This window comes from Athene noctua, chromosome 12, assembly GCF_965140245.1.
Source record: "Athene noctua chromosome 12, bAthNoc1.hap1.1, whole genome shotgun sequence".
Taxonomy (NCBI): domain Eukaryota; kingdom Metazoa; phylum Chordata; class Aves; order Strigiformes; family Strigidae; genus Athene; species Athene noctua.
In genome coordinates this window covers 18,558,328-18,579,172 of record NC_134048.1, presented here as the reverse complement: position 1 = coordinate 18,579,172, position 20,845 = coordinate 18,558,328, and the positions used below count along the sequence as shown (strand labels likewise).

At 43.0% G+C, this 20,845-nt stretch overlaps 1 protein-coding gene across 2 annotated transcripts in view; it reads right to left on the bottom strand.

The window, feature by feature from the left end:
* Window positions 1-9,863, bottom strand: part of ADAMTS2 (ADAM metallopeptidase with thrombospondin type 1 motif 2) — a 191,106-nt gene extending 181,243 nt beyond the window's left edge. For both annotated transcript variants that reach the window (XM_074915931.1, XM_074915932.1), the window contains exons 1-2: window positions 9,691-9,863; window positions 8,338-8,699 (exon numbers count right to left, since the gene is read on the bottom strand). In XM_074915931.1, the coding sequence (XP_074772032.1) occupies window positions 8,338-8,699; window positions 9,691-9,778 (450 nt within the window). In that variant the 5' untranslated portion in view covers window positions 9,779-9,863. The remainder of the gene's footprint in view (window positions 1-8,337; window positions 8,700-9,690) is intronic.
* Window positions 9,864-20,845: the final 10,982 nt, after the last annotated feature.

The following is a 20,845-nucleotide window of genomic DNA, read 5'->3' as shown; positions in this document are numbered from 1 at the left end:
CCCCCTGCTTCTCTCACCCTCCCTTCCGCTGTCAGAATGACTCTTCTCCTCCCCACAGCAGAAAACTCCACTCCTTTCTCTGATCCTGTAACACTCCCCTCCAATGGAGGTGGAATTTTAATGCAAAGTACAAAAAAAAAAATAAATCAAGCAGAGCTACAAAGTGGAAGGCCATCATCCACAGAGCAGAAGAGTAAGTTTGCCCAAAGCTGCAGTTCCAACTTCTGATGCTCAAAGGCACAAGTCAAACTCCCTTAAATAGCCACGTTTCAAAATCATGAGAATAAGGATGTGGTTTTACAATACAGCTTGGAAGAAGCAATCTCCCTTTCATCCTCGAGCCCAGCTGAGGGCATTCTCACTTTCATCCCTTTGCCTATAAAAATGTCCATCTCACCCCACAGAGAACCAGTTCAAGCAGCTAAACTGGCAGGCAGAAATTCACTGGTTTGGCCACCTACCCACTGGATTAATGTATGGTGGAGTAAAACGAGCAGGGTGCTGGAGCAGGGGAGGGATGGGAGCACAGGACAGGGAGCAGCCAAGGGAACAGGATTACCCATCTCAGGAGCTATGAGGTGTTAAGAAACACTCATCTGTACCGTAAAATGACACCTTCAAAACAACATACTTGAGATTATTTTCATTGGCCTGGTGATTTTTTAGACCTCAAGAAACACAATTCACATCCCTCTGTCTTTTCCTTGAGGGAAACTCTTACTTAAAAACATGTACTTGAAACAGAAAATAGTTACTTAGAAGAAAAAGTAAAAAAATTAATGCTGAGATTCACACTTACGACTGCAGGAACTCCCAATTTCAGGAAAGTACCAGACATTTTGAGACCTGGGAATAACTCAGAAGATCTATAGCAGAGACTTTTGATTTAGATATGAGGAAGCAACGTGCTCTTCAGCACTTGAAGAGGACAGTCTTCTTTTCAATGTTACAGTTTAATAGAATGGTGCTGAAAATAGCATGCGAAATGTGGGGCTTTCATTTTGCAGACTATTAAAACTGGGAACCTGCTGTGTCAAGACTCTGCAAACAGAGATGAATTTAAAACACACACAGATAAAGGGGCTAAAGAAACCAGATGTGATGTGTTAAAGAACTTACTGAAACTTTGGAAGAAGGAAAGCAACAAAGGGAGAAGGTGATCTGAAAAAGAGGGGGTGCACATCAGAGCTATTCACAGGAAGCAAATGCAAGGTTGTGCAACCCGCCACAAGAGACTGAAGACCTACTCCCTGATTTTCTCTTTTAATCAGACCCAGTATGAGAAATGTCCTAGTGTGCAATTAAGTAATGGCATGACCTGCTTACAAAGCAACAGTCATCATTAATAAAAAGTGCTCAGAAGTAGGTCAAATAAAATACCAGTGTGATCTGTGGTGAAAAGGTCCTGCTCCATGCGATGGCTGGAATTCTGGTTGATCAAAAAAAATATTTTCCAACCTTCTGTAGCAAAAGGTAAACATGTAATTAACTCAAAATGTGGGAAAGTCTTGCCATTTGCAGGAGTCTGTACTGTTAAATTCTCAGAGAATACTTGAACACCTTGCCGCAGTGAGGAAGCAGTTTGCTGGTGGCTAAGTAAGCTAATAGTGTTTTTTGAGAGACACACCTTTGGAAGCTGATGAGGGACAGACTTCTTGAAATAGATGTTCTGCTTACCCCAGAAAGTAATTATGACCTTATCAAAATTAGTTACTATATTTGGATCCTTCAAGATGGAAAGTAGAAGGAGCCATTAGGCACATTTTCTTGGATGTACATGGTTTTAATATTCTGGTTGGAAAATTAGTTCTTGTGTGGTCGAAGAGAATAGCACAGCTGAGATACTACTACAATGAGAACAATGAAACACAAGGTCAAATAGGACATAAGGAAATACCTATCTTTTATCCAAAGGCCTACAACATACCACAAAGATACCGGTTTTGATTGCCTGAGGATATTCTGTCCAGATGGTGTCCACCTGTATGATGTAGGAAATTACTTACTCTGCTCTCAGATAAAATGTAGGTGAGGTGATCCATGCACAGAAGATGCAAGGAAAAAAAAATAGTACTTACTGATGACAGAGTCTCTTTTAAGGACAGCAAAATGAGGATAATTTACTCCAGTTAGAGGCTGAATCACAGTGTTTACACTCTGTGATTCAGACTATAACTTTTAAAAGGGAAAGTCTCTGCAATTTACACAGCAGAAGGGGCTGTCCAACTAGGCTAGCGTTGGCCAGGGACATGAACAGTAGAAACCCAGAGAACAGGTTATGAAGCAAAGCCTCTGTCCTCTGAAACTATATGGATATGTTTGAGTGTTAGGCATCAAAATAACTCCCTTGCTTTCTGTCAGGCAATGCAGGTCTTTTATATCACATGTGTGAATGTGGATATGCAGTCAGGCTCTGACTGTGCTAAAATTTACATACATGGTTGGCTTAAACATGTAGAGAGCCCAGCTGAATTCAAAAGACCACGTGAGCTAATGGGAATCTCACTCTAATCACCTGCAGAGGAGGGGATGCTGTTTCCTTAAAGAGAAGGGCTTTTAAATTTTGTTCTATACTGCGTCACAGGAATTATTCGCATTTCTTCTGCCACCGTATTACAGTTCTACTTGTCCAAAAAGCAAAAGGCACACAGTGGGTTTTGACATTACACAAAAAACAGATGGCAACTTTGGTTTGATTTTGGTTTAATTTAAAGAGAAAATGCTCCCAAATGTAGAGATTATATATGCCAAATTTTAATCCACTAAAACTGGATGCAACCCAATCATAATGTAAATGCTAAGAACTTAGCATACAAAAAAAAAAAAAAAAAATTACTGGAATTATTTGTAGTAGGCATCTGTTTTAACTGTCAGGCACTTGACCTGACCAGACTTTGAAGAAAATATTGTGCTACCTTGAGTTCTGCTTTTTTGCTACATCACAAACCAGTGTAATCCAAAAAACAGATAAAACGAAACAAAACTAAATTGTAAATCCATATGAAAGCAGAAGATGGATGTCTGAAAGGGAAAAATAACACAGTTATATAAGCATGTTTGTCTTCTCCTGGTGTGTTCAGAACTGTGAGCAGATCCTTCACCCTCTTATCCAGGTAAATTACATGATCCATCTAAGGTGAGTTAGATTCAACTTCAACTCAACTTGGCCAGCTGCAAGAAAGCATCTCTGTCAGGAAGTTAATATAACCTTAGAATTCACTGACTTCAAAGAGCTCAAGCTCATGCTCAAAGTGAAGCAGGATTATACTAAACAAGGATAGATATCACAAGGTGTTTGAATGTCTTCAGGAATGCAGGAGGGAGAGAAGGAATATTCCCCCAGGAAGGAGAAAGGTGGGCATTTCACATGGGTAGATGGAATTGCTCTTAGGAAACTCCATTGACTGAATCTGGAACCTGAGCTCCTACATTTAAAATTTACAAATTAGATTATTTGAATACACCCATGTAAAATAAAGACTGCAAAAATTTAAAATATTCTATTATCTGATTTTAAAACAGTAAAGAAAATACTAATAATACAAATAATACATAACAAAGTCTTGGGACAATTGACAGACATACACTTACATTGACAAAAGCACCAGTCAATTCGTGAAGATTCAGGACTGGCTAGCAAAGCGAACGGATGACCACAAACCCACCCAGGTCAGCCCAGTACTAGTGTTACTGTTAGTATTGGGCAAGAGTCTAAAAAGCACTGCCAGCGTCCCAAGCATTTCTAGAAGAAATAGCATCTGGGCAAGCAGCCAGCCACCAGGCTTCTCTCGAACAGTTTCTGAGGGTTATTACAGCATACAGTAAAGACTGAAATGTTGTAGAGCAAACCCTGCCTATTTCATCCCATAAGAAGAAACACTTATGTCCGTTACATTAGTAAGGTGACTATGGCTTGGTACCCCAAAACATGTGATGCTTAGACTTCCACAAGAAAATGTACAACCACAGATGTCCTGAACAGCTTACGTTCTATGTGTCTACTTCTAATAACGTGCCATCTTAATGACAAGATAGTGAAATTTTTTGGACAGCTGATATTTTAACTTTTAAAAAAGGAGAGTATTATACTAATGAAGCAGAGCTAAAACATCATGTTGTGTTACTGAAACTGATGTTCCTCTATTTGCTTCACTGGGTGCTAGATGATACTGATTATTCAGCATGAAGCTGTGATCCTCAGTCTTTTAGGATCCTGTCAGTAAGTTAGACTCTGCACTGCAGCCTAATTTAATCATGTGCTCATTATCCATACCAGATGTAGTGTCGATATTGTGTTTCTCCTCTATCTGTTTGTGTTTAAGCACACATTCTAGCCCACAGACGACAAATGTTATGAGGAGGCTGGGAGAGAGTTTATGTCTCTGAAGTTCCACAACCGAATACTGCCATCCTGTCAACCTGAAGAAGACATTTTTTGCACATCTGGCTCAAACACTGCAGAAGTATTAATCAAAATAAGCAATTCAGATGCATAAAGAGTTCTTCTGCAATGGCAGGTTCATCTACTGGGGTGAAGAAAGGGAGTTCCCATAGTTCAGGCAATAATCTGGAAGGACTACCATAATTCTAACTCTTTATGGCTTTATGGCATTTTTATAGCCTCCAACCACTTCTCCTTCACAACTAACCCTTGGAGAGGGCAGCCAGCTCCCCCATCCTCCAGCTGCATCCACAAGGACCTGGCGAAGGACCAAGAACGTACTCAAAGTGCAATATCTTCCACAACAGTCTGCAGGCCACAGACAGCTGACCATGTTGGCTCTGCCCGCTCAGTGGAATAGTAGTTTGAATGCAATCCTGCCAACCAAGAGGATACCAAGTTGTCCAGTGTCTTAAGTGGGAAAGCTTTTACAAAACTTTTTTGGTTTTAAATATGGTTAAAAATCACACCCATAATTCAGAGAGCTGTTAAAAAAGCTATTGATTAGCTTTGACTTTCCAATGACTTGTAAATATTCATTTCAGCTCTGAAAACACACCTAGACTGCATACTTCAGAAGTTCTCTTCATCTGTCTCCAATTTGATTTTTAGGTCAATAAAACTAATTTTGTCATTGACTTCTGTTATAGAAAACTGGGAATACCCAAACTGTGTACTTCCTCAGTCAGGGCAGCAGATAATTCTGTATATGCATTCACTGTCTCTTTTTATTTTTTAGAATTATTGCAGATTAAAAGCCTTCATCATTTATAGTACAGTTCAAAAATCTGTTCACAGATCTACTATTTTCATGTAAATGCCTTCCAACAACTTCTCATTTTGGCAATACCAACACCACCAGACAGACTCTTCTCAGACAATAATTGGAAAATAAGACATAGTTGGCAGTAAAGTGCAAACCAAAGGGGATGTTCAGAGGAAATAACATCAGAAGTTGGCACAGTGGCAGATGCATTCACTGACTTGAACCAGATTCAGTCAACAAAAGTTTGCAATGTAAAGATCAAGCTATGAAACTTCAATTCAAATATCATTTCAGCCCTAATGTCTGGATGCAAAAGCTGGAAGCCCAGAAGAAGCAGAGACAGATGTCAAACCACCTTCAAAAGCAAGCACTTCAAGAAAACACTAGGAATTAAATGAACCAAGTTTATAGCAAACAACTCTGACACTTGTCAGTTGACAACTCAGTTGTCAGAGAGCTCCACCATCCCTATTTCCAGAGTAATTTAGAAAAGGATGTGGACACACTCAGGGTATGTCTGGAACATTGGCCATGGTGTATATATCGTTAGCCAACGGAAAGAAAACCCATGATACTATGGAACTTCTCCACTGAAGTAAACCAGGTGTGAAGAAATGGACATAGAAAACCAGTTGAGAATAGCTTTGCCCATGTCTTCATTCACATCTGAAATACCAATAAACCTGAATTAACACACAGCCCAGTGGTCTTGCTGGCAATACATTGCTCCAGAGACTCTTCAACACTCCTTGGAAACACAAGAAATAAAAAAGTAAACCAAGAAACAGTTAAGTGCAGTATTCAGTGAGTTAGTTGCTCATTATTGTTATTCATGGGCCAGTGGCTTCTGGGGAACTACTAGTATCATTTCTTGGAATTTGTGTAATTCTATTGATATGTTTTAAACTCTCCCCCCCCCCCCCCCCCCCAAGAAAGAAAGGAACTGGGATGGAGGGAATGGCTAGAGATGGAACATAGTACCCAAGGGACTGCAGTTCAATTTGTTGTTCCACAACAGATTTACTGCACAATCTCAGGGAAATCATTATGGCCAGATGCTTAAAGGTACTGAGGTGATGCTTCCTGCAGGAAGGCTTTAGTCACCTGGGCAAAAACAAATATGGTCTCTGCCCTGCAACATTTACAATGTAGATACCCACTGGAGGAAACAGTAAGCCCTTTCCAAATGTATTAGCAGAACCACAGAAGTTGTAGTGCCATGCGAGAACCAGCGTGACATCTGGATTAGAATATGGCAGCTCCCATGCTAGACCAACTCTCCTGCTTCTTATAATGAAAACGAGAATGCTGGAAAGAGGCAGGCACACAGGCTGTGGATACAGGCTGAAAACTAAAATTCTTCTGGTACCTTTCTGGATTTTAGCCATTTATGACTGACTGAGTCACAAATGAATTGAACTGAGGCCTGGCTTCATTCTTCTGCGAAGTTACTTGCAAATGTGAACAAAGCAGCATTTTATAAAAATGTTGTCATTTACACATGTAACATGAGGCCTTGGAGCTTTAGAGTCTCATCCATACTCTGGCTTGAACTCCTGTTACATTTTATCAAACTCTTCTCCAAGTATAAGGAGTCCACACTCTGGCTAACACTGGAAGAAGGAACAAGCTCCCCCACTGCCCTTACAGTCAGCACCGGGACTGATGAGAAGAGCCCAAGGCAAGCAGCAGCCATCAACTGGATCTTCCTTCACCTTTCAGCACAGACAAACAAGAAGAACTTTGGCTCCACCCCAGCTCTGCAATGCCTAGAGCAAATACATTTTGCCTTACACAAAATGATCTGTGCTAGGTATGGGGAGAGCAGAGAACTTCTCCCCCTCCCTGCAAGTGCTCAAGGCCAGTCTGGATGAAGCTCTGAGCAACCTGGGCTAGTGGAAGGTGTCCCTGCCCATGGCAGGGGGGTTGGAGCTAAATGATCTTTAAGGTCCCTTCCAACCCAAACCATTCTATGACTCTAACTTCTGCTTCCCTCCCAGAGGCAGGCTTGCAGGCTCATACTCTGCTTTCTGAATTGCTCTTCTTGCTCAGTCCTGGTGTTCTTCTTGCCCCTCAGCCAGCTGTCCACATCAAACAACTGCAACATTAGGACCTGCTTCTCAAAAAACAAATGCACACAGCTAGGAGAAACCACAGGAAAGGAAAGAGTAAGGGGAAAAGTATTTCATTCCCTTCCATTGGAGACAGCCAACATACAATCTCCATACATGTTATCTTCTTGGCACAGCAAATGAACAACTTCCTATGATTAAATAAATACAACTGACTCATGCTGGCTTTTTATGCAGAGAACAGAATGCATTAAAATTAAGTAATCTCAAAATGATGAACTCTGAAGGTTACAGCAAGAAAATATTGGCTGGATAAACTGTTCATTATCAAAAACATAGCCCTTTTCTCACTAAACAAATTGCTGTGCAGTAATTACTGTTCAATGATAGTATGACAGTTTAGGATGTCAGGGACAAACAGTTACAATTTGACTGCTGAACATGCACTCCACAACAGAAAGCTGCAGCAAGTTTTAAAACACACAGCCCTGCAAAATATATCACAGGGAGCTGTTTTGCTTGTGAAACAAACTCTTTTGAGACTTTCCATCAATCACTTGATTAGGCAATGAAACTCACCGAGTGAAAGATCCATGAAAACAGACTCTGAATAAATTAAAATCTTCCAGGGCAAAACCATATTTTACCTATCAAATTTGTTTCCAGGGCAGTCAGCCCACTACTTGGGATTAACTCTTCTAAAATTTCCCCTTGCAGACTGGAAGCAGAAAGTGGAAGAGGATGCTGAGAACATGTCATTTCATCTTCTGTTTCGAAGCGTCAGGCACCTCAAGTAACTTTACCAGAAATCAACATAAATCCTGGCTTCAGCTGCTCTGTTCCAGAGTACCACAGAGCATGTGCTCAAACTTCTAGTGCCACTGTCTGTAAAGAAGCGCCTGGTGCAGCGCAGCTATTCCCACACAAGGGAACATTAGTTAATTTGCATTCACAGTTACCATATGAGGTGTGAGTTTCTGACAGTCCACACATTTTATATTTAAAGACTGTAGGAAATTAATGTAATTATCTTTGATATAATAACAAAAGTAACTTACCAGCCCATCGCAATTGCTGATAGCGACCGAAGCATTTGGCAAATCAGTGATATCCCCAACATAGAGGCAATTCCCATAGAGAGGTTCAACGTGAGTCTCATCAGAGTCCTCCTGCCACTCAACTGTTGCTCCAGGGGCCACGAGCCTGGAGTTCGGCCGCAACCTGAAGTGAAACTCTCTTCCAAAAACAGTGACATTGTAAAATATTTGCTCATTTGCTGCTTCACGTTGCAAGTCCTCCGCAGCTCTCCTGAAGCGTGCTTTTGGCGGTCCAGACACCAAGTGGGATAGGAACCTGCCCTCTGAATCGGTGCTGGTGGGGATGACAAGGCTGTACTCCTCTATATTCCTCAGAATTGGATCTTTACAGGGAATAAAGCAAGAGGAGAGAGATACTAGAACTAAACATATCCTGATGCCGCGGGATTTTTATTCCATTATTCATTAGCACAGCAGACACTTACATAAGGCAGATGGACACTGCACTTCCAACAGGCACTTCATTCACCAGCATGAAGTGGGCAGAGTTCATTCAAACTTGCCTTTTGCTCCCCAAAACACCAGACGGCAGCGGGAGCATCCCCACCGCGCAGGGACCCCCCACCCCTGCCCATGCAGCGGGGTCCCGCTACCCTCTGCCCACCCAACCGGGCCCCCGCAGCTCTTGGCCACCCGGTCGGTGCCCGGGTCGCCTCGGGGAGTTGGGGCTACCCGGGTGGCCAGCGGTGATGAGAGGGCGCTGATCCACTTCGGGACTGCTCGGAGGGGCAGGGGTGGGGGCTTGGTTTGCAGATGGCAAGGCTGCCAGGGAAAGGCACGTCCCTCAAACTGCCCCCGGTGCGGCGGGGATGAGCCGCCCGGTGATGGGGACGCCCCGGGCGGCGATAGGCAGCGGTCTCGGCGGGAGCCCCGGGAGTTTTGGACGGCGGCGATGGCCGGGGCAGGAGGAGGAGGAGGAGGAAGGCAGACGAGCTGCCATGTGCTTCATCCCGCACGGGGAAGTGCAGGCTCCCCGCCGGCGCTCGCCCCCTCCGCGGGGCAGGCAGCGGGCGGCCGCGGGGCTGCGGGCACCGGCGGGGCTGCGGGCACCGGCGCTGCGCGGTCCCTGCCGGCGGGGCTCCCGCGTCCCTTCCCCGCCGGCGGCGCGGCCGCTCCCGTCCCCGCCTGCCCGCTCGCAGGAAACAACTGGAAACCCGGCAAAAGTAGCCGCAGAAGAAGTTCAGGGGGAGCGGGAAGCCGCGGGGCGACGAGCCGCGCACTTCAGACGGGCGGGCGGCAAGACGCCGGCCGGCGGCGGCGGGGCGAAGCGAGAGCAGCCCAAAGGCGGCGGGGACGGCCGCGGCGGACACCTACCTCTGGCCCCGGGGCGCCCCGGGGCGCCGGCGGGCAGGGCGAGCGCGCAGCAGAGCAGGAGGCAGGCGATGCCCGCCGGAGGGTCCATGACGGCGGCCCCGGCCCGAGGCGGGGGGCCGGCGCCCGGGCTGCCCGCAGCCGGGGCGGGCCAGGCGGCAGCCCCGCTCCGCGCCTCTCCGCGCCTCTCCGCGCCCCGCTCAGCGCTGCCCCGCGCCCCGCCGCCCGCTCATTCGCCCAGCCGCAGCCGCAGCGGCAGTGGCGGCCGCGCTCCCCGGCTCGCAGCGAAGCAGAGACACCAGGAGGCGGCGGGGGTATAATACTGGAAACACAGGGCGTGCAGGAGTGAAGTCAGGCTGATTGACAGAGGCGCTGCCACACGGCGCAGCCGGGCCGAGGGGAGCGGGGACTGCCCGCCCCGCCGCCCCGCCGCCCCCGGGGCCCGGCCCCGCCGCCGGGCTTCCCCCGCCGGCACCCTCCGGCCGGGCGCCGGGCTCTGCCAGCGGCGCTGGGGGGCGGCCCGAAAGCGTTTTGCAGCGAGAAGGAACGCACTCGGAGACACACACCCCCCTAGACGGAGACACCCCCACCCCGCCGGGCCCCGGGGCAGTGTCCTGCTGTGCAGGCGCCCCGGCTGCGCGGTGCCGGCTCCGGGCTGGGAATTCGACGTGGAAACCGGCGGTCGGAGAAGAGCAAAGCCACGCCAGGCAAACTTAAGGCACCTCGGCGTGAGGGTTTTTTTTTTTGCAGGAGTCTTGGGTTTTGCCGTTGAAAGCAAGGACCCAAATGGAAAAAGTGCCACCAACGTCGGGGTCGCGGTTTAAAGCCGGCCGGCAGCCAAACGCCATCCCAGCCGAACCCGGGAAGTTGGCAAACCACCATCAGAGACCTTCATCCGATCCAATAAATCACTCTAAGCAGCCATTACACGGGCAAAATTGTGCGGACTGTTTGCTAGTATGACTGAAATTACTTGCTGCAAAGCCATCTGACATTAAATATCCGCAAATTGAGAGATAGACCCAGAAAGCGTTCAGGAATACTATAAATACGATATAGAAGAAGACTTTTAAAAAATAATTAAATAATCAAGAGTGGCCTTTATGGAAAAAAACAAGTTATATTTGTTTCCATATGGCCAGGATAAATGCCATACCGCCTATTCCTTTCAGATAATGTATATATTTACTCGGCTGTTGCATTAAGGGGATCGTTTGCTGTGTTCACCACGTTACTCTTTCACCTCGCAGAACAGCCCGTCCCCTGCTCTCGCTGTCCTCGCCAGGCCACGGCCTCAGCGACCGACCGCCGGCCGACTCGCCCTGTCTCTGCATGTATTATCCCCCTCTGGAAATCTGCATCCGATGGCTTCCTGCGGGAAGCTGGTCTTCTGCCAAGGAATTTGCCTGGCTATCCTTGACTAGTCTTGCTCCTCTGCGACTGAGGGTCCAATTATACCTTCCACCCCTGTGTTATGGACACAAGTGAAGGGTATAGAAAAAACGTAACAGCTAGTTAGGACTGCTCAATGCCAGTGACTACTAGGTTTTGTGGACCCCAGGCCTGATCGGTTACAGCAGTACATGATTTTCTGCTTGCTTGGTTTGCTGTTCTGGTTTGGTTTTCCCATTTTTTAGGTTAAGGATAAAAAGGGAAAGATTATTTTGAATAATGGAGTAGATCAATTTCTACATTACCTTTACTTATTTTTTCAGATGACCTCTGCTTGGGATTGCTGTCTGCACCGGGCTTCTCCCTGTTCTTCCTTTCAGTTTGTTTTTCTGTTTTTTTGTTGGCTCATTTTTTGTTTTGTTTTGTTTGTGATTCCATATTGAGCAGCTTCTCTTACTTAAAATCTCATATACTTTCATCAGTACACAGCTGGTAAAGTTCCAACTTCATTTTTATTGGACTTGTGTTTTAAGCTGATGATGTGGCTTTTTTTATGTTCCATCCGTCCCATCCTGCTCAAATTGAAATAACTTCTGCTCATAAACTTGAAAAGGAGAGGGGCTGGCCCTGTATTTGAAATCAAAGTTCTTACTTAGATATGATGCAACCAGAAAAAAATAAGGAGACATATTATAGAAATACAAAACAACCCAGCTAATAGTTCTACTAATTAAGTGGATTTTTATTCCTGAAAAAAATGGAGGTTAGAAAATATGCTCTAATATGGATAACAGCTGTACTGCAGAGTAATGATATAAACAAAAAGAATCAGTAACTGCCTTCATGTAGTTTATTTCTATACAGAAACCAAGTTCTATGTGCACATGTTATTATCTTGTCACGTGGGGCCAAGACCCAAAAGCTCCATGGGCATGGGTTAGTGGAGCTGGTTTACAACCTTCTTTGAAATTTTAAACAAAACTAAACCGAGAACTAGTGTCAAACATTGGAGCCAGATCTGCAGTTGGTAAAAACTGCGCTTCCACTGAACTCGTTGGAATAAATTCTGATCCCCCACTGAAGTCAGTGAGAGTTTTGCCATTGACTTCAAAAGAGCCAAGATTTTCTGCAATAGTTTCATGATGCCAATTTAGACCAACTGAGGATGTGCCACATGGCACAGCAATGGGCCCATTATCCTTCCAAAGAAAAAATGGATCCATGTTTGACCCTGAGGAGGTGGTCCAAAGCATGCCAACCACCACAGAGCCTGAAGGAGTGAAATTCAAGCAGAAAAGTCTTTGCATCCCTGCTCTTACACCACCACAGCAGAGAAATTCAGGGGAATACCCTCCTCAGAACTAGTTCTTCCCCATTTCCTAAACTATTTGCCCAGGATTCTTGACACGGGCAGTCGGGATCACGGCCTGGTTTCCCACAGCAGGGTCTTGCCATGGCTGTCTCCAGCAGGACACTTCAAAGTTTTTTTAGAATGAACTAGAAAAACTCAACATGAAATGCATCTTCTGCTGCATTACTCACAGTCCACAAACCTATAAATTAATTGGTGTGAATGAAGTCTCATCCTGTTTATTTTACCAGAATTACGGGATGAATCCACTTTATTTTACTGCAATTAAAGAAGGAGGACTAGATACTGCAACTGTGCTCCTATAGTTTGATCTGAGAGTATACCTGTGCTGCTGCCAGACATGACTACAGTCACACAGATCTTTGCCTTTCCTGGAGACAGGCATACAGAAAGAACAAAATGATGCTCTGTGTCCTGAACAAATACCCAGTCAGAAGGAAAGATGTTCTAGCAGCTTATGCTGAAATACTGAAAGTAGCTTTAAAGGCGGTAGCTGAGCTTGGAACAGCACCATAACTGAACCAATATGGGGTTCAGCACAGACTGCCTGAGTATTTACTTGGATTTACAGATCTTCTGTCCGCACCAAGCCTGGGCTATCAGTTCCCATTCTAGCTAGGGTACATCTGTATAAACTGCAGTCAGACCTTCCCTGTGGAGATGTTCTCTCACCATTTAATTTTGCTCAGTAAAATGAAAAGATTCTAAGCTTAAATCACCAGCTACTGCTATGAAAGTGTTCAAAGCATTATATAACTGCACATTGCAACGAGAAACCTTGCATCTGAGATTTCTAAGATCTCTTGCTCTTTTCAAGGGAAAATCAATCTCTTCCTTACGTTAGTGGGGCTGTGAGGGGAGATGCTGGACAGCAGCACTGTGCCTTCTCCAAAGGGCACAGCATCACCTGAGCAGGAAACTTGGGAGTTAGCTTACAGCCCCCATGATCCACAGCAGCCCAAGCTCCTACGTGAGAGATTCCCCAGAAAGAAGAGTTTTCATTTCTGACCTCTTTATGGGAAATATGATACCTTTCTGCAAAAGGACTATGTTGCCTGTTTTATGTTTTTTTAGGCAGATCACTGTCTTTGCTTTCACTCTTAACTAGTATGCACACTTTGTGGCTACGCAACAATATAAAGATTAATAAAAAAAAAAGAAAAATTAAAATAGTGTGCCAGTTCATTTCCTCCACACTTGACATTTCCAGGCTCTATATTGTTTGAACCCTTTTGCCATTACGTGGCAGTATTATATACTACCTAGAAAAAAAAGCATGTATTTAATGTTGATTTTGAAGCAGTGTATGCTGAAGAGCAGTAACTAAAATTGTAACAGTCCTGCCTTTCCCCCCTTTACAGTAACAAAACAATCCATCCCACAAAAACCAGACCAATGTAACAATTAATAAATTACCAAATTATCAAGCTCTTTTTAATAATTTCACTTCCACTCCTTTTTTAACAAAGAAAGTGCCAAAGAAACATTCTAAGAAAAATAAAGTGACAAGAAACTGAATTAAAGCAGTAACGCCCAGGCTAACTACTTTGATCTTGAAGTAAGAAATCAGGTAATATTACAAAAATTATGTACATCTTTAATTGGTAACTAATAAAATCCTGCCTACAGCAGAAGAGCTACTGACTGAGTGTATAAAAAGGAGGCATCCCCTCTGCCTGCTCATCCTGAGGTTTGTGAGAACCAGCTCCTTGGCCCTTACCAGCCACACTCAGACTGCCCAGGCAGGCAGGTCCTCGGAAGACTTGGGTGATTCTGCTGAGGCAGGAGCAGCGTGCCCCAGCAAGGACCTGCCCCCGAACTTCAGGGGCTTAAGGAACTGTATTGACAAAAATTTAAGCTGTTATACAATAGTTTTGAAGCCTGCCACTGTTGGACTATGGGACTTAACTCCCACTTCAGCTATCTAAGATTCAAGTGTACAGTCTTCCAAGACGGGACGGAGCAGCAGGCATTCCTCCCAACCTGGCTCCGTGTGTCAGCGCTTCCCATGCAGGGTCCCTGCCGCCCAAGACCACCAAAAGGTCGGGCTGCCTGCAAACCGCACAGGCTGAGAGATGAAGCTGCCAGATGCTGGCCACATAGGGACCAGCCACGGACACCTTCTTGGGTCCATGCTCATTGATAGCACAGGTTCAAATTCCTTCTGCACCGGCCCAAAGATTCCACCTGGCCGCAGGCTTGCAGCTGAAGCGTAGGCACGCGTGAGTTTGGGCTCTGATGCAGGGAAGGAAGTGACAGAACTAGGGGAACAGATCCAGGTTCCCTTCACCTTCTTCTTATTCGGTTCAGCTACTTCGCCCCGACTTTGTGGCCTACAGTAGATGTTTCATTTTAATTCCCCTTTACATTTTCTCTGTCATTATAACACATACAATTTCATTGTTGCCACATCTTTCACTAACCATCTGTATTTAACTGCTAGTATAATTATCTTTTGATAAATAGTACAATCCCTCCCCTACGTTTTCACCTTGATTCTTTCTGTGCAGATTTATTGCTTCGCTATTAATATTCCAGCCATGTGATTCATCCCAGCATGTTCCCGGAATACTTGCCTTCCCTATATAAATATTTGAATGATCTTAATTTCAACTAATTAGTACTGGGACATTTGATTTCCCTCTTGAAGAATTCTCATTTGTTACTAACTAGTTCCTTTCCAATTTATGAGATATCTATTTTGAGGGGAGAAATAGAGTGACCAAATGAACCAGTCACTTTTTCAATACCGTCCTACCCTTCTTCATATTGTTCATGTCAATCTGGTGCCAAAATAACTCTCCTATGTCTGAAATCTCAGAAACATAAAATACACAGGCAGTGACAATAAAGCATTCCTATCCTGCCTATCAACATGCTCCAGACCTTACAGAAAGACAGACCTTATTGAACATCTTATTATGCCACAAATTTGGGCAAGTCACCAAGTTCAGATCTGTGCAAGATCTGGGAGACAGAACAAAAGTTAGATGGGGCATCACTTTCACCATCAGCTTTACCTATAAAGGAAACTTAGGGCAACTAGTCCCCAGTCAAGGGCTTGGGGTATTTTTTCCCAGTGTAAATCTAGCTATAACATAACTTTCCCTGAAAAACATTTACCAAGTTTGGCTGGAATAGTTTGCATTGTGCGCCGGGACTTTTTAAAAAGAGAAGAATCAACATCTTCCAGAAGAAACATTTCTGGAGGACAAACATGTTTCTAGTCAACATACTAATTTATTGTTGAGAAACAATTTTGATGGAGCAGTTTCAACCAGCCATACTTACAAATTGTTCTGCTAGAAAGAAATCATCTCAGAAGCATTTCAGCCATGCAGATTTCTTCACCCTCCAGAAAAACCACACCACTCATTTTCACTGATTCACCCACTGCTGACAACATTAATCGGTTGTTCAGTCTAGGCATTGTTTTAGTGAGTAAGGATACACATAAAGAGTATATATTAAGAAGCAAAGTAAAAGTATTCTTTACAACTACTAGAAAATGTCTCTGAAATATTTATCAATCTGAGTACAGACAAAAAGCAGGATTTTTCCCAAAATAGAGGAATTAAGAAACATGACAAGTTTTTAAAATTAAGACTTGTCAGATTCTCCAGATTTGATTCTTTCTTCAAATAAATAAATTCTACTTTCCAGTTGCCTGTCTCACAGCTGCAACTCTGATAATAGGACATCTCAGTAATTTATATCTTCACTAAAAACAAATACCCATTTGAAATAGACTGGGAGATTTTCCAGCCTCAGAATCATTATTTGTATATTTGTATTGAAGTAATGCCTAGAAGGCCCAGTGGAGATGGAGGTCTATTGAGTTACTAAGACAGTGAAGAAAGTGACCTGCCTAAGTACAGAGCTCAATGCAGCAGTTCAGTGAAACAAGTAGAAAAATAAGGACTTCCACCCCAAAATCCTGAGAGGTGCTATAATCTTTCAAAAAGTCATCCCCACAATCCTTATCTATTACTTGTAGACACACTTTTCAAATAGTATATATTCAGTACATTTACAAACAATTTATCTGAATAATTATTTCCTTTAACAACAGAAGTCTAAAGCTATTTCCCTTCTCCCTTCTCACCGCCTACACTACCACCTCAAGAGATGCCATGCATTTGCAACTTAGCCTTTTTTTTTTTTTTTTTTTCTTAATCATGCTTTCTGGGAGCCATAAAGCTGGAAGGGAGAGAACCGTAAATAATTGCATCTTCAGAGAAGAGTTCAAGCTTTAAGCAGTGGCGGAAATACTGAGTTCATATTCTAGCACTGCACTTGATCAGAGAAGTCCTTACAAATTAGGTTAAGGAAGATTTACTACTATCCAGGATCCTATATTTTAAGATGTTTTGCATCAGTCACAGAAATGATATAATTTCTCTAGCTGCCATTTAAGTATATAAGTAACACAGAAGGAAAAACACAGCAGATTACTGGGATCCTGTCCAATAAGGAATATCTGCAGCCTCAAGTCAAACAAGCTCAGAAGGTTCATGGAATTTGACTCAGTGAGAACTGCCAACTCAGGGGGAAGGTCACAGTCACAGTGCCTAAATGATAAAGGAAAACACTTCTCAGGCAGTCAGGACATGCCAAACTTTGGGGAATGTGCATTTTCTACCTTACAAAAGGAGATTTCTGTTGAACTTGTGAATCGTGCGTTTCCTTTAGCTCCACTCTCCAAACCTGCCAAATTAAGCAACATCACCCATGGAAGCTCTATCTAATCCTTCACTCATTCAGATGAAGGAATGAGGGCAGGGATTCTTTAGGAATATTTGAAAGCAAGCCTCTTGCATCATTTGTCACTAAGAAAAACTCAAGACTAGAATCCTAGAAAGGACTAGGACTAGAATATTTTTTCCACACTTTCGTAGCACAGAAATTGCATCCCATCTCTGCCTTCTTTTTAAGCCCATCACAGAACTTACTTGAGTGTGAGCTGGCACTCCTAGAGTGCGCTATAAATTGTGTCACACTAGCATCAAAAGAAAATAGTATGGAAAAGCTCTAGTAAGCCCAGGGCTATTATTGAAACACATGCAGTAAAACAACTGAATGTTTCTGGCTGTTCTTCAGCTTATTCTTCAAATGACATGTTAGAGTCTAGTCCATCACATGAATAGCTCTAACTTGGGTAGGAACACTGTATGTTTGCCTTATAAACTAATAAAACCTGAGTTATACAAAAAAATTGTTGCAGCTTAGGGAAGTCCAGTTTAGTGGAAATAGTAAAGCAAGTCCACAGAAATGGAAATTTAAGGAAACATTCAGAAAGCCTAATAAGAAACAATTTTCACCTGAAAATTCAAAGCTGCAGAAAGCTGGCTTGATGCAGCAAATGCAAATCACACGTTTGGCATTTCAGTACCCGAAGGGAACAAAGGGAAAATCTGGATGTTTCTAACGACCTTCTTCATTTCACAAATGTAATAAAATCACTTTCAAACAGATATCTAATGTTTAGCAAATTTATAGCTGGTTTTTGCTCCACTTTCAGCCAATGGCTGACAAGTAGACTGCAGTGCTCAGTCCATGACCTGAAAGCTTGTTAGCAGTCTTCCTTGTTCTTTGGTTCTTTGTATTGATTTCAGAGTATCACAGGGAGTATCTTATGATTGTTTCTGTCCTTTATAGACATATAAATCAAGAGTAAATTCACTGAACTCAGAGCTGTGACCCTCATGTGAGATGGATGTTAATACAATCAGAATCACCTACTGGTGACACGTTTTTGAATTATTTCAGCTTGCTGTGTTTCTAGTGTCCCAGCCTCTAACACATAGTTTTTGACAATTATTTAAAGTGCATTTCATAGTCAGACAGCAAAGAAACCCTAAACACAGAAGCAGGTGAAAAACATGAAGTATGTCTACTTAATGTGATACGCTACAGTTTATTTCCTCAGCCATCATGTGGTAATTTGGGGGTTTGGGGCTGCTTGAGTATCAAAATAGTTAACCAACTGCAGTGTGGTATTGTATTGATCTGTTTTCATGCTTACAGTAATGATGTGATACTACATAAGGGATACTGTATCAGTGACCAAAGTGCATATGCTTTGCATTCCCTGACAACCTTTTCCACCTATGATAACTTCTGGGTTCTGTCTTCTTTAGGCAGTGCTGAACATGAATTACTGAACTTCAGAAGCGGTCCATGTATCTTTGCTGTGTCAAAGATGAATTCTTTAAAAGCAGGAACAACTCTTTAACTTCTTATCTGTCTGTGTCCATGAGTTCAAGGCCTGTTCATTTCTCCAAAGCACTTCTGAAAACAGCACGGCAGACCTGCAGGACTCCCTGCAGCATTCTCCAACTAGAAGGCATGTTTTGGTTGAATGGACAGAGCCATCAGCCACCAGAAATAGCATATTTTCACTTTGCATATTTGCCTCTAGCATTCCTGTTTACAAATGTTGAAGATTGTTGCATGCAGTTCTGCAGGGGCAGTGCCTGCACACAAAGATGATCAAACTCTTCCAGTGAAACAGTGGGTAAAATGACATCTGCCTCTTAACTACAACCGATGCAATTCTCGATAGAACATGTCTACTTGATGTTTTACCATTTAATAAAACTGTAAAATACCCATCATCATTAGATGGCATATTACAAAAGGATTTAAACGGGACTAAATTAGAAATAATCTCTCTACACTGAGCTTTGGGCAAGTTCTGTCAAGATTGAGAACACAACTTCCACTAAATAGAGTACAGAATAACACACCTCCTGCCTAAACTTGCTGGGTCTCTCATTGCTGGTCAGACTGAAGACACCAAAATAGGCCTATGCATCATTCAGACTCTGGGCTTCTGCCCCTCTCTGGAAACATCCGTTCACTTCAGAAGAGAATTAAGTTGTTTTTCTTTTTAAATCAAACCTACAGAGCCTCATAATCCATCGGGCGACTTCACAGCATATACACATCTGCATAATCCTCCTGAAGTTGCATAACTCTCCAGCTGTCCTCATAAGAGGGATTTCATTCTGTGCCTGGCAGGTTTTGCAAGAAGTACATGTTCTGTAGAGTATGCATGTACTGATGTGCATGATACTGGGGAGGATTCTTAAAACTAATCAGTTTTTAATCTCTGTACCTTCCTTTTGTAAAACCTGCCTTCACTGCGGTTGTGTACACACAAATACATGTACACACAGATGCACAGACTTAAGGAGCAGCCATCAACTCCTTTGGTTCTAAAAGTGACTCCAGTTAAATATTTTAACAAGAGCTAAATATTCTTCTGAATTGTATCTTGTCTTAGAAATATGCTTGAAATATTCTATAGAAATGTCATATTTACCATGTCAACTGGCAGTAGTTAAATTAATAATTTAGCATGATGATAATCATGGGACCTCATATACATATAGAGCGCTAAAATGTATGTAAGATCCTTATAGTTTTCAGTATTATAGCCATTTCCTAATAAAGGTAAAGCCCAAACTCTATTCTGTTTTACAGAAGTTAATCAAAAGCACACACTTCCAAAAATCTTCTCCCTAGTTTATTGTTATTCAGGGATCTTACAGAGCATTCAGGCACTACCACTAGTACCAATAATTTTCTTAACCCCAGAGCCATACTACAGGTAGTCTCTGAATAGTTTCTTAGATTCCTGACCCACTGTCTTAAGAAGAGATAACTCTGACTGTAAATTATGCTGATTAGGAAATATGTTACATCAAGAACAAAAGTGGAAGTGCAGCTGTAGCACAAACTATACACAAATCCAACTTTGTTCACATGGAAAAAGAATCTCTTCCTAGAGAGTTGCAAATACCATCTCCATGACTCCTTCATCTCTTCACTCTAAGTTGTTACTCAAACATTATTTGCTACTGGATATGTATGTATCAAAAATATGAGCAATTCTGGGTTTGAGGGACAAGGGAAAAACAGTTGGTTTTTAGTGTATTCAAGAAATCTACAGTATCTTCCAGTTGGCATTGTATCGTAGCTATGTTTCATGGGAGAAGAGAAAAAAAACAAATGTTCCTTATGACCAGACTAAGTATTTCTAAAATGCTATCTTTTCCAAGGTTACTGAGACAAAGATTTGTTTCATTCTTTTCCAAGTTTGTTTAGAAATTCTTGTATTCCAGTGTTACATCTGTCTTGCTTACTGATGGTGTTCCACATGGCTTTAAGTGCAGTTTTAGCACAGACATTGCTATGATATCGTACAAACTTGAAGCTTCTCATGTAGCTGATATTCTCCCATTTTTAATTAGACGTTGCAAGCAGAAGGGGAAACGGGAAATAATCTTCAAAACAAAATGCAAATCTGATAGAAACTAAAGGGTGAGCAATATCTAGCAAGTTCTTAAAAATTCTGCCCTCAAACTGAAGGGAAGACTGAAGGGCAAC